Source organism: Rutidosis leptorrhynchoides, chromosome 9 (genome assembly GCF_046630445.1).
Source record: "Rutidosis leptorrhynchoides isolate AG116_Rl617_1_P2 chromosome 9, CSIRO_AGI_Rlap_v1, whole genome shotgun sequence".
Taxonomy (NCBI): Eukaryota; Viridiplantae; Streptophyta; class Magnoliopsida; order Asterales; family Asteraceae; genus Rutidosis; species Rutidosis leptorrhynchoides.
In genome coordinates, this window is record NC_092341.1 from 228686726 (window position 1) to 228701482 (window position 14757).

Consider the following 14757-nt stretch of genomic DNA (forward strand, 5'->3'; position numbering starts at 1 on the left):
TGTTCTTATTCTGACTATCACAATGATCGTTCTTCTTTTCCAACTCCCACAGGGAGAATCCGTTTATTTCTGCTATGCTCTAGGGATTTTTGTATTTATAATCTTCCCGTGTCTTTATATTGCTATACGCACTGATATCCACGGTTTTGTAATTTCGGTGTTGTTATTGGGTTTTGTATTTTCCCATATATATCGGAGCTTCATCCTCTTGTTTCCTCTTCCCGACTTTAAATCAAGCGAATAATGGCCCAGAATTTGTAGATATGAAATTTGGAATGAACATAGTTAATGTTCTAAGAAAGAAATTGTAATAGCATGATTTGATTTGTCAAATTACCAGAATCTCTGAGAATAGAACTATCAAGAATATACTTTCTTGATATGTTCAGAAGTTAAGCAGAATGAAAGAGTTATGTAACATGGCACATGATGACGTTATGATCTGTGAATCATCACGTTCCATTAGAAACTCAGCATGACTTACTGTAATATAATCACGTTGATCAAGTGTCATTATATTATACTAATTCATGCATCAATTTCTTTACATTTCTCTAGAATTCATTCATAAATTAAACATAAATTTTACAGAAGTTTCCAATATAATGAAACACAGGAAGCACGAAGAGGTATATAATTTCGGACGAGAATATTTAAAAAAATATCCTCAGAAATATCAAAGATATTTATGATGATATTTTGGAATTTCCAAGTTCGAAGGTTGATTAAGAAAAAATTTTCGCAAGATTTTAACATGACTTCGGAGCAAGATATTCTCTAAAGATTTCAACGGATCCAGAATTACCTGGATTCTTTGAATATAGGGTACGATCCTTGTATTTGTCCTTGGTCTCCTTCATGGTTAGCTCAATCCGTTTTCCAGTTCCAACTTTTCTGAGCTTTTCCAACATACTATTCTTTATCATCAAACTTCCGACGATTAAGGTCGTTTACGGTTGCCTATAGTTTCTGCTGCTTCATTCAGCTTTTTCAAAGTTCAATGTATTGATTCGTAGGCTGGGTGCTTTTCAAAATTTTCAGAATGGAAGATCATAAATCTTAGAGATAAATGTTATACATATAACTGTTGATGTAGACATGCTGTGAGTTAAAGGTTTCGAAACAACACTTAAAGGTTTCATCCTCTCGATTGAGGTGTTTTCAAGAATCATGAAAGGTTTGAATGCAGATTGGAATCGTCAAGATACAAATGAGGTTTAAGTTGAAATCAAGTGGCAAACTTGAAGAAATGTTTAGCTTCATATATTATAATCAATATTTTAATTCATTTTAATTGTCCAATGTTATTAGTCCACAGTCGATAGTCCACAGTTAACAGTCCAATAATTCATATATAGTTTAATATATAATATTCAAATTAATTAATACGTATCGTGACCCGTGTACATGTCTCAGACTTGATCACAACTCAAAGTATATATATTATTTAAGAATCAACCTCAACCCTGTATAGCGAACTCGAACATTATAGCATATAGAGTGTCTATGGTTATTCCAAATAATATATATAGATGCGTCAATATGATATGTCAAAATATTGTATACGTGTCCCGACATTTAAAGTGCGTAAAATAATTAACAGAAATTAAATGACGATAAATAAAATTGCGAGAATTTAAATTATGATAAATAAATTGGGATAATTAAATTGCGATAAATAAATTGCGATAATTAAATTGCGATAAATAAATTGCAATAAATAAAATGTAATACGGAATTAACAGTTAGCTAGGATTTTGTTAGCGTGGATTCTTAACAAAATTCCTCATAGTTAAATTGTCTGTTTCTAACAAATTTTATCTTGTCCAATGTTTTCTTCATTATGCCACTTGTTGGATTTTGATAGGTCAAAATCCAAATATAAAATTGAATGAAAATGATTATTATGTGGTGAACGGATTCGTATATTTGTGGATGTAAGTAGAATAGTAAATGAGTGTTGAATCAAATTGGAAGAATGTACAGTGCAACTTATTAATGTGAAATCTAAATATTTCTCGGGTATTACCTACCCGTTAAAATATTTTCACCATTAACAGTTTGTACAAAAGAATTTTTAATTATAATCTTTATAAAAATATATACACATATATATTTTCTTCAGATGTAATCATGGATTTAATGAATCAATATGATATTAAACTCATTTGATTTACTGCTAGAACAAGAATATATAATCTCAAAAATATTAGAGATTACATAACCATCATGAAGAACGAAGATAACCGATGTAGAACAAAATGTAGAACGAAGATTATGCTCGAGGTATAGATTGCGATGTTAAGGCATGTGATGTTGAAACTTGGGTTGTTGATGGTACTGTTGGTGCCGGTGGTGTTGCTGAAGCTGGTACATTTTGCACCACGTTTTCCGAATTGATTACTCGAGCGCGAAGCTCGTTGACTTCTTCCATTATTCCAGGATGATTGTCGGTCGGGACAAGTGGATGAATAAGGTTTAGAATTGTGGATAGAATATAATCGTGGTGAGATATTTGGGAAATGAGGGTGAAAATGGTGTTTCGGACTGGTTCGCTGATAAGTGCTTCAGGTTCATCGCCAAGAGGTAAATTCGGTTGGTGAAAAGGATCGCCTTCTTCGCGTCTCCATTGATTAAGTCGACTACGAACTCATCAGATGAATTGGGGATGGATGATTGGTTGATTCATTCTGGTGACACTTCTTTCAGAGCTTAGGTGAAACTCCATATTAGAATAGTTGTCGAAATTCGAGGAATTCGAACTGGTTGAGGGGTTCATCTCGTACGATCAGATGAAGGATTTTCGATAAGAAATAGATTATAGGATGTAGATTAGTACCCTGCAATACATAATTTACATATGCATATATAATACTAAAATCTCATAAGTTACGGAGGAATCTACGGAATATGTTAGGCAAAGTTTACAGTAACAGATATGCTAAGATATGAATTAGTAGATACGCTAAGATATGAATTTTGTCTGTATACTATTCATGCAATCCAGGCAGTAAGATATGACTAGATTAAGAATGATAAGCAAGTGATTCCCTAAGAATGATAAGCAGGAAATTTTAGACACGAAATGATAAGCAAAACTTTTGACATGCAGACACGGTCGAAGTCCAGACTCACTAATGCATCTAATCAACTATCAGTTAGACACACTAATGTGGTTCGCTAAGACCACCACTCTGATACCAACTTTCATGACCCGTCCTAATCCATCTTGATGAATACATTACATTTGGTTACATCGCGAGGTACTTGACCTCTATATGATACATTTTACAAACATTGCATTCGTTTTTAAAAGACAATCTTTCTTTACATCGAAAGTTGACGACATGCATACCATTTCATAATATATCCAACTATAATTGACTTAGTAATAATCTTGATGAACTCAACGACTCGAATGCAACGTCTTTTGAAATATGTCATGAACGACTCCAAGTAATATCTCTAAAATGAGCAAATGCACAGCGGAAGATTTCTTTCATACCTGAGAATAAACATGCTTTCAAGTGTCAACCAAAAGGTTGGTGAGTTCATTAGTTTATCATAATCAGTCATTTTTATCATTTTAATAGACCACAAGATTTTCATTTTCATTTCTCATAAATATACGTCCCATGCATAGAGACAAAAATAATCATTCATATGGATTGAACACCTGATAACCGACATTAACAAGATGCATATAAGAATATCCCATCATTCCGGAACACCCATCGGACATGATAAAATCGAAGTACTAAAGCATTCCAAATTCCAGAATGGGGGTTGTTAGTTCCCGTAGATCTACCTTTAGGATTCGCGTCAATTAGGGGTGCACTAATTCTCAAAATTAGTGATGTTCCCTAATTCTTAGGCTACCAAGCTAAAAGAGGCATATTCGGCTTCGATCCATTCAACCATATAATGTAGTTTCAATTACTTGTGTCTATTTCGTAAAACAGTTATAAAAATAGCGCATGTATTCTCAGTCCCAAAAATATATATTGCAAAAGCATTTAAAAAGGGAGCAAATGAAACTCACTCTACAATATTTTGTAGTAAAAATATTCATACGACGAAAGTGAACAATGCAGGGTTGGCCTCGAATTCACGAACCTATATCATTTGTATATATATTAAAATAATAATCATAATTAAACAAATGTATACATATTATTTTATGTATTAAGATTAATATTCTTATATATATATGATTTTATTAATACTTATATTACATTATGATACTTATTTAATTTATAATTAATGTTATTAGTTAAAAACAAAATTTTAAGTAGTATTAGTATACTTTATATATAATAAATATATATATATATATATATATATATATATATATATATATATATATATATATATATATATATATATATCTTTTGTTTTGTAAAATTATTACTTGTAATAATACTAGTTTAAAGATAATAATAATACTGATAATAGTAATTTTAATAAAAATGGTAATTTAACTAATAATGATAAAGTAAAAATAATACTTTTAGCAACATTAATTGTAATGGTAAGTTTAATAATAATTATCATTTTAATAGAAATTTTAATGATCATATAATTAATAATACTAAAATTAATGTTAAATGGTACTTATAATACTAATATTAATGATAATGATACTTAATGATAATAATGACAATAATAATTATACATGTGATAATAATGCTAATATTAATGATAATAATAACAATAATGCTAATACTAATAACAATAATAACTTTAATAATTTTACTGCTAATGATAATAATGATAATGATAATACTAATAATAATAATAATAATATTGTTAAGAATGATATTTATGTTAATAATAATAATACTAATAATGATAATGATAATAATATTAGTGATAATATCAATTATATTACTAGTCTTGGTATATATATAATAATAATTACTAATAATAACAATAACAATAATAATAATAATGATAATTATAACAATAATAATTATAATCATAATAAAAACATTAATCATAATAATAACAATAATAATCATAATAAGTAATAATAATATTAACAATGATAATAATAATAGAGAAAAAGAAAAGAAAAAAAAATGTATACCCTTTTTAAAAAGCCTCTCCAAAAAGAATTGCCCGAGACCGGACTCGAACCCGTGACCTCTCGCACACCCTCAAACACTCTAAACCATTTGGGCTGCTGCCCTATTTCCGAAATATTACAGAACCAGACTTATTTAACCGTATTATTTATTATCTCTATTCCTCTTCTTCAAACTTGGAAATCGACCAGCGTGTGAATCAATCAACAATTTAAGGATTCAATTAATTCGTGAAAATGAAACGTGAATAAACCGAAAGTGAGGAAATTGATTTATCAACACAGCAAAAAAAAATTAAAAAAAAATAAAGAATTAAAGACTGTAACAGTCTTCGAATGGTCACGATGAACTCATTATCCTGTTTCAAATTCCAGGTCGTTTTAGACAAAGGTGTTAACACGAATTATTTTGCAAATGATTTGATAAAACTTTATGAATCATTAATTTTAACAGAAACGACACCTAGAGCTCAAATTTGATCTTAGAACTTTCGATTGACTTTTTACTCAAAATCTTTGACTCGTAAATTGATAATCAATATGAGAAATTGAAACTTGGAAATTTATAGATAGATTGATCAAGGAATTCCAAACACAACTGCATTTTTGGATTTTTGAAATTAATAACAAAATCGAGCTTTTAAATTTTTGCTCAAGAACAGAGCAGTGGATGAGTTCATGCCCCTTTTTATTTAATTTAGCAATTATAGGCTGTAAAGAAAATTTGATAAATGATAGAGAACGTAATGTTGTTTGAATGTCGTTATATCTCAATGAAATTTCCTGGTTTTATAACAAATTGATTCGACTCAATAATTAATCAGCAAATTAATAATTAAAAAGGAATAAAGAGGATTACGATGTGCAACTGAATTTAGAAGATATTGTTCATGATTTGTACGAGTTAAAGCAATCAGCAACAGATGGATAACGATATGAACAATTTCTGATTCACCAAATTTATATATATATATATATATATATATATATATATATATATATATATATATATATATATATATACGGTTTTTATAATTGATAAATAAATAATTAGATAGATTAATAATAATTAGATAGATTAATAATAATAATAATAATAATAATAATAATAATAATATAACTCATAATAATAATAATAATTAATAATAACATTAACAATTATGATAATAATAATAATCATCATTTAACAATATAAATGATAAATTGTATTATTTATATGTTAATATTAATAATGACTTTAATAATAATGGTAATTATAATTATAAAAGTAATAATATTAATAATAATAATAATAATATTAATCATGATCACAAATAATATTTAAGTTACAACTAAATAATAATTTTTTAATCATTCTTATAGTAATATTCATATTTATGTATTTATTTTGATAATCATAATCTTAAATTTATTAAAATTTTAATATTTAGTATTTGTTAATATCACAAATAATGATATTAATAATAATAAAAGTAGTAATAATATAATTTGTCATTACTATTATATTTTTAACTTCTTGTTTCATCATATATTATATATGTAAATATGAATACATTAATAATGTTATATATATATAATTATTATATATCTATTTACTATATTATTTCATAATAGATATTATAAATTTCAACACCTAATATTTATATCTTATATATATATATATATATATATATATATATATATATATATATATATATATATATATATATATATATATATATATATATAGGGGCAGGTTCAAACGAGAACCACAAAAAAAACGAGAACTACGAGAACCTTTTAAATAAATGATTTATATGCATTTATATTCAACAAATTGAATATAATTGTTATCTAATGTTCATATCATTGCAAAATAAATGTTCACAACCAAAAATTACATGTTCAATTGTGAATTCTACGAAGATGTTCGCGTGTTCACAAACACATCTGCACATGTGAACGAGAAATTATATACTTGATTATATTGTTAAATTATAGGTTTTTTCAAACTTTTTTTTGTTCAATCTTACTCTCCATCAACATTTATATGTGATTCAACTTACTCACATGTGAAAATCCTTGTAATTTAATGGTTCTCGCAGTTCTCGCCATTTTTTTAGTTCTCGTTTGAACTTTTTATATGTATCATATATGTATCGATATTCAATTTAACATCCACTTAATTATTTTGTATATTATTTTACATATTTAAATCTAATGTTAAATTATATATTTTATAATTTCAAATTATTATATATACTTACATATATATATATATATATATATATATATATATATATATATATATATATATATATATATATATATATATATATATATATATATATATATTAATGTATAAACAATTGTTCGTGAATCGTCAGAAATAGTCAAGGTCAAATGTATACATGAACACAGTTCAAAGTTTTCGAGACTCAACATTATAGACTTTGCTTATCGTGTCGAAATCATATAAAGATTAAGCTTAAATTTGGAATTTGGTCGTAAATTTTCGAGTCGTCACATAACAGATACAAGCGTTTACAATTTACTTTACAAGAAATCATGTTTACATCAATTCGTAATTTTATGTTGTGTAATCAATCTATGTATGAACTATAATTTATCAAAGTTTTACTAATGTGTGTTGTTTACAAAAACAATAATATCGTTATTTCATATATAAGTTTCAAAATCAATAATGTTTGCGAATGAGTCCCCGTACAACGCACGACCTCATAAATCTAGTAGATAATATAATAAGAAGTGAACAGAAATAAAAATAAAATGTCATTTAAAACAAAAGAAACTAGTAACTAATTATTAATATAATATAATTTTCTCCTTTGAAAAGTAATTGACAAACGCAAGAAACACAATTTAAATAAGTAAAATTAGATACAGAATTTGAGATGGGCTGTCTTATTTGGGCAACAAGCACAGTTGACCAAACAATCATCTTGCGTATCATTTTAACAAATTGTGTTTAACAATACAACCACTTTCGTCCATCATAATCCTATTTATAATCTTCACATAACCACACAATTTCATCTTTTTTCTACACAAAAACACGTCTCAAAATACCCGAAAAAATTATGAAAAGAGAAGGTCGTCAACATGGTGTTGTTAACTGTTACCATATATTTGATCAAGAATCTTTGTCTCAACAAAGATTTGTAAAAATGGTTGATTCTGCATCAACTATGGGCTTGTTTGCTAAAGTGCCAACAAAGCCAACCAACCAATCAAAATACACCGGGAAATGTCAAAGATCACGGTGCAACCGTTGTCATATACATCCGGTTTGTAAGTCTAAAGACAAGGCTAAAGGGACCATGAAGATTAGATCGCTAGGTGCCGAAAATGAGTTCGCCAAATACTCGTTTGGGACCTCGGCTACCGGTGTTTTGGCTTATTTGGCTGATGATGGTGCTTATGATAACGAAGATTATGATTATGATTATGATTATGATTATGATGATAGAGTAGAAGAAACGTATGATCATGATTATGGTTATGGTTATGATGATGATAATTATATTCTTAATGATGATGATGATGCTACTAATGACCTTGGATTCGATATGGAGATTTCTGCTGATGATGTTGACGTTACTGAAACTGATGATGATGATGATGATGATGATGATGACGCTATGAGCTTTTGTGATGTGGGATTATGTTGGGGACATGAAGATGGGGATGAGTATGGAGATGATGGATGGTATTTAGTGGGAGGACAAATGCAATAAAGTTCCAATTCTTTAGATCATATTCATCATCATCATATTGTAATTATTCAATGGTGATTCTGGGAATCTGGGTTTGATCTAGATTGGTGTAATTACTTGTTAATTATATGTATCTTATTATTTGCTAATTTGTATACTGTTTGAATAAAGATTGCTCAATTTGACTTATTTCCTTTAATCATTTTGTGGGTTGTGTTGCAACTGTTGAAGTAAATATGACCCACAGGATAAATAAATATGATAAATGACAAGTTTTAATTGCTTTGACTGTAATTTTAATTTCTAATAGCATAAGCAAGACCCGTACCATAAGATTAAATGATAGGTGACCATTTATGATTTCTTAATATTATGAAATGAATTTAAGATGTGACCCTCTTTCAATTTACTGGTCCTGCTTCATATATTCATGAAAAATATTACTGTATCTTTTTCATCTGTGGGTCTAGTTTGTATTTTAAAATGTAAATAAAAAAAAAAAAAAAAAATATATATATATATATATATATATATATATATATATATATATATATATATATATATATATATAAGGGGCCCTCAATGGTCTTTTTCATCATTTGTAGTTCCATTTCCAGCATAATGCTCCTATTTCAGTTTCATCAAATATGAGCATTAACAACTTATCATTTCCAGGACCATTTTTTTTTTTTTGGTTACTCAGGAACCCCTACGAACGAATCTTTTGACTCCCCCGCAGAGGGTAAACCTGGGGAACGAGCCCGCTGAGTGCCTTCCAGGACCATTTTGATATACTGTTCTCATCTTAAAGATCTAATTTAATTTCTAATATCAGCAGGATCTGCAAAATGGGAACTGATGGATGATATATCATGTTGTGGGTCCCATTCCAATTTCTAATACTATCGAAATTTCAAAACCCACGATACGAGAATAGCCATTTTCGGTTAACTTCAAGGCCCATACAAAAAAGATTGCTTTCATACCAAAAGGCCTGACAAATGCAAATAGTAATTGAATGTAATAGTCTTTTAACTAGAAAAAAAGCTGTGTCCTAAAGACATGGACCAGCAAGATTATGCACAAACTGAATCTCAACTATAAGTCAAACGATTCATACCTATCAGTAAACGGAAATCTTTGTTAATTGCTATCGGTCAATGCTGAACATTGGGAGAAATATTCTCATGATTAATCCTTCTTGCTAATTCAGCGAGAGGATGAGTAGCGGGATTTTGATTGTTAGTTTGCCAAAGTCTTCTAGAAGATTTCCTGGTTGATGACGGTTGTGAGATAGTTGATGGTGGCGGTTGTTTTCTTGCAGGTGTTAGTGACTTCTGAGTTGCTTGTGGTGTAGTCTGCAAATGAAACATGAACCAATCATGAAAACAAGCTTGATAATAATTTCTTTAAAATTCTTAGAAAGATTAGTGTTTGAAATATGATTACAAAACGTATATCGGTTCGAATGAATAAAATTATTTGAGGTTTCACATATTAAAAGTACACTTTAGACAACTCTCGGCCCCACTCAAAAAGCAAACGGGTCGAGATTGAAAACTTTGGATCGAAGGCATACCTTCTTTAATGGACTCTTTGGAGTTTCGTTATAAAAGCTAGGCAGCGGCCTTGCTTTAAAGCAAAAGCTTTGTCTCAATCTTCTGAATTCGGTCTCTGCTTTCTCCTGCAAACAGCAAAATGATGCGTGTAAATACAGAAAGAAAAGAAAAATAAAATAAAAAGATGGAGAGAAAATACTAATCGAATGATACCTTCAAGGTTGTTTGCAGTTGCACTTTCTGTGCTTCTTTCTCATTAAATTTCTCTTCAAGTTTCTGAAAATGAATTAAATTTTAAAAATTAAGAAATTAAGAAATACAACTTGAAGAACTAAACATCAATACTCGCCTGTTTTCTTCGGGCGGCTCTTTCCTCAGTTCTCAAGGTAAACGGGGTAGATACAGTTGGTGATTGCAACTTGCTTTTGTAAGCACTCAGAGACTTTGAACTATTTGGCACACAAAACGAAAATAAAAAGAATCAGAAAACGCAGATTTATAATTTTTAAACAATAATTATTCCATCACTTCCTAAAATGAGGCTTAGAACAACTTACACGGCAGAGAAAAGGTGCCATTTTTGACCAGGTGTCTTGCTTTCAACAGCTGAAGGATGCACAGGTGTTTCCATCCTACAAGATGATTAAAAGACAATTAAAGCTTGTAACTTTACACAACTACTTGATAATTTGAATCATGTACCTTCGAATTACCGAAGGAGTTGCTAACTGTTGCTTATTCGCGTCATTTGTAACCCTCTGCACCAAAATTTATCATAAGTTGAGTTCTAGAAAAGTAATCACAACAACATAATTCACAAATGATACCTTGGAAGGAGTTATGGATGGTGTTGCGCTGCGTTTGGGTGTGGAATAAGCACTAGAGGCACGTTTTGCATTATCGGCCTTTCGAACAGCTGGGGATTTTGGTTTGCATGATTCTTTGACAGAACCAGAATTCATAAGTGTGTATAAAGATTTTGGGGCTGTTCTTTTATTATCAATGGTGTCCATTGAAGTGTTGTTATTGGTTTTGGGAGTGAACATATTTTCTTTTCTTGGATGCATTGAAGCTACATATTTTGTTGGTGAAGGTGGGATTCTAGACTGTTTCTTGTTAATTGATGGTGACCTGAAATAAGGAGTAGCTGGTTTCCTCCTAATCTTTGGTTGCATAACCTCCTGGTCTGTGTTTGACTTTGACTGCATCCAAATTAAACATCTCAGTTTACTTATTTAACATCCCTGAAAAAGAAAGAAGGTAATGAAAAGAATCAATCACCTTTAACAATGGCCTATCCATTTGAGATGATCTACTATCCTCTGAAACAGAAGGTTGGTCCTCTTCAAGATTATTTGTTATTTCTTTGTTCTTCAGATTAGCAGATTCTACAATCTTCACTGTTTGGGGTTCAATAAGATTGACACCTGAACTATGACCAGCAACATCAACTGCCTTACTTGAATCACGGAGTATAATCTTCTGTTTTTCATTGATAAACATCTTCAAATTCAACCCTGTTTGCTGCACTTTCTTAGTCTGCAACTTAGTTGTTTTTAAATCAGGTAACTTTGGTATTCCAGTTGGTACATTATGCGATTTCAACGATACAGTCGGTTCAGATTCACGAGCACCATGATTTGTACCACAAACTTCTTCTTCAATTTGGACTTTCACCTTCTCTTGCTCAAGCAATTCGGCTGCAGCAGCGGCTGCCGCCTTTTGAGCAGCAACTTTCTTATAATGAGCTTCGAAAAAAGCCTTCTTCTCAGCAACAGATCCAGGCTGGGCGTAGCTTTTCGCTTCTTCAACATAACGTTTATGAGGAAAATTCGACCATTTGTCCCAAACTAACGATTCTGACGTAAACCTCCCAAAAGATACAGAATCTCCAAGATCATGTACATAATTTCCCTACAATAACGTGTTTCATACAACAGCAAAATTTGCAATCAATTAACCTAGATGCACAAATTACTCAAGAACATTCTACAATCAGAAAACAAATAAACAGAAAATTATCGAAAACGATAACTATTAAAATTGTAATCTACTCGAATCATTTCAACAAACAATATGTACTAAATTAGGACAACCATTAGTTCATCTATATTTCTATAATTATTCAATTCTATCTATTAATAAATAGCAAATAATAACAAATCAGGTAGACTAAGTAACACACGAATGTACGGTTTCAGTGACTTAAACTCAGTGAAGCATTTCATCGAACACTTGGTGCTCATGTAATTAAAAATCTCAAATTGATGAATATACTTACAAGGCTATTAGATTGCACGAAACACGTAGATTCGCCCATGTGAATCGTAGATGAAACCAGAGAGAAGTAAATTTGTCAATTAGGGTTTTTGGTTGGTTACGAAAAAGTGTAGTCACAGCCACAACACCACATTACTGAATTTGAAATTTAAAATGATAAGGAAATAAGGAAATGTACGTTACTGAAAAGGAAAAAGGTAATTTGTAGTAGTTGTTTCTCTTTCAGCTTGAAAATGGTTGGGTCCTACTTGTTTGAATATGCAGTTATTTAATTAATTATTTAAACACAATTATCTGAGTAACGTTCATAAAGTTTGAATACAATATTAAATAGATTTATATTTTATTAAATATTAAACATAAAGGCCCCAAAGTCCTATGTCTCTTTGTCCTTTATCACAAATTTAATATTTAATATTTCATGTTGACATTCCAACACTATGTTTTACACATTTTTTTAACAACCAATAAAAATAAAAATAAAAATAGAAATAGAAATGTTACCCGTTAAACACCCTTAGGGGTGTTTGGTTCTTGGATTTTGAAATCCTATCTTCTGTTTAGTTCGAGGTTTTCAAATCTCAAAATTTATAATGTGAACGCGATCGCAAAATGCAAACCCGAAACCGAAACACGAATCCAAGACCGGAATGCGACCGTGATACGCGAACCCGAAACCGAAATGCGAACCCGAAATCGAAATGCGAAACCGAAACGCGAACCCGAATCACGTATCCGAAATGTGAACCCAAAACGCGAACCCAAAACGTGAACCCGAAATGGACCCGTAACGCCAACCTGAAACGCGAGCCCGAAACGCGATCCCAAAACGCGAACCCTAATCGTGAACCCGAAACACGACCCCGAAACTCAAACCCAAAACGCGAACCCGAAACGGAAACCCGAAAAGCGATCCCGAAACGCCAACCCGGAACGCGGACCTGGAAAGAAAACCTGAAACGTGAACGTGTAACGTAAATCGTAAACGTAAAATGTTAGAACATGGGATTTCAAATTCCTCATATATACAAAGGATTTTTCAAATCCTTCAAATATGGGATTTCATGGGATTTAAAATACAAATCCCTACAACCAAACATGAGATTTCATAGGATTTGAAATGCAAGTCTTTTCAAATCTCACGAAATCTCACAAACCAAACGTCCCCTAGGGTATTTGAAAATACTTATTTATATTTATTTATATTTATATTTATATATTTGTATAAAATCTTGTAAGGTTGGCTTTGGATGAAAAGCTTACTTAGGGGTTGTTTATTTTTTTTTTTCTTCCATTAAGTGCAATATGGATATGTGTGGCAGAATAGATATGTATGACAATATGGGTTAAGTTGTTAATAATTTATTATTGTTTACTTTTTGTGCTGAATGAAATATCTGAATGATAGAAAATTACCATTTTAACCTCATATTCTAATATAGAGTACATGATATTAATTACTCCTATTAAATTTATGAACTTTTAACAAAATATATTATGATTAAATAATTCAGAAAATAATTACCAAAAACATACCAGTTGTTTAATTCAAAAGGAATACAAAACATACCATTTGTTTAATTCAAAAGGAATACAAATAATTTACTCTTATATTATTTCGAGTAGAAGATATGGTCCAATTGAATCCTAGCTTATATATTATCCAGTTAGTAAAATGTGAAGAAAATAAATATTCTTCACACCAAGAAGATACTATAATTACATATTGCGTTACATATGGAGTACGATTCATGAACAAAATACCTATTTGTTTTTCTTTAAACCAAGACCCTAAGAAATATCTATCGGCGTCTCTATCGTCACTTGTTTATTCGGTGACTTCGATAACAGCAGCTCCGTCATCTCCGTCGTGCCGCCAGCGAATCATTCTTTCTTTTTTCTTACAACCAACAACAGATCCACGAGCAAACGTGAACTTGTTCTCTTTTTCATTTGAACAAAATGGACCCAAAATCGAACAAAAAAACGTAAGGTCGGTGAAGAAATTCACAGAACAAACCCATACATGTTATTAATGATTAATTATTATTCTAACTATTGAGTGGATGTTGGTTCTCAATTTGGGGGTTAAAATTATAATGGAGGAATATGATAA

General features: G+C 30.2%; 2 protein-coding genes across 2 annotated transcripts; one reads left to right on the forward strand and one right to left on the reverse strand.

The window, feature by feature from the left end:
• The first annotated feature begins 8053 nt into the window (after positions 1–8053).
• Positions 8054–8989, forward strand: LOC139867172 (uncharacterized). Its single transcript, XM_071855502.1, has one exon. The coding sequence runs from the start codon at positions 8167–8169 to the stop codon at positions 8821–8823; it is 657 nt and encodes a 218-aa protein (XP_071711603.1). The 5' UTR covers positions 8054–8166; the 3' UTR covers positions 8824–8989.
• An 835-nt stretch (positions 8990–9824) lies between these two features.
• LOC139867430 (uncharacterized) lies at positions 9825–12754 on the reverse strand. The gene is made up of 9 exons (XM_071855793.1): positions 12643–12754; positions 11643–12275; positions 11189–11563; positions 11064–11119; positions 10919–10993; positions 10711–10810; positions 10575–10637; positions 10382–10486; positions 9825–10160 (listed from the first exon to the last, which is right to left on the reverse strand). The coding sequence occupies exons 1-9, from the start codon at positions 12679–12681 to the stop codon at positions 9960–9962; spliced, it is 1647 nt and encodes a 548-aa protein (XP_071711894.1). The 5' UTR covers positions 12682–12754; the 3' UTR covers positions 9825–9959.
• Between the last annotated feature and the right edge of the window lie 2003 nt (positions 12755–14757).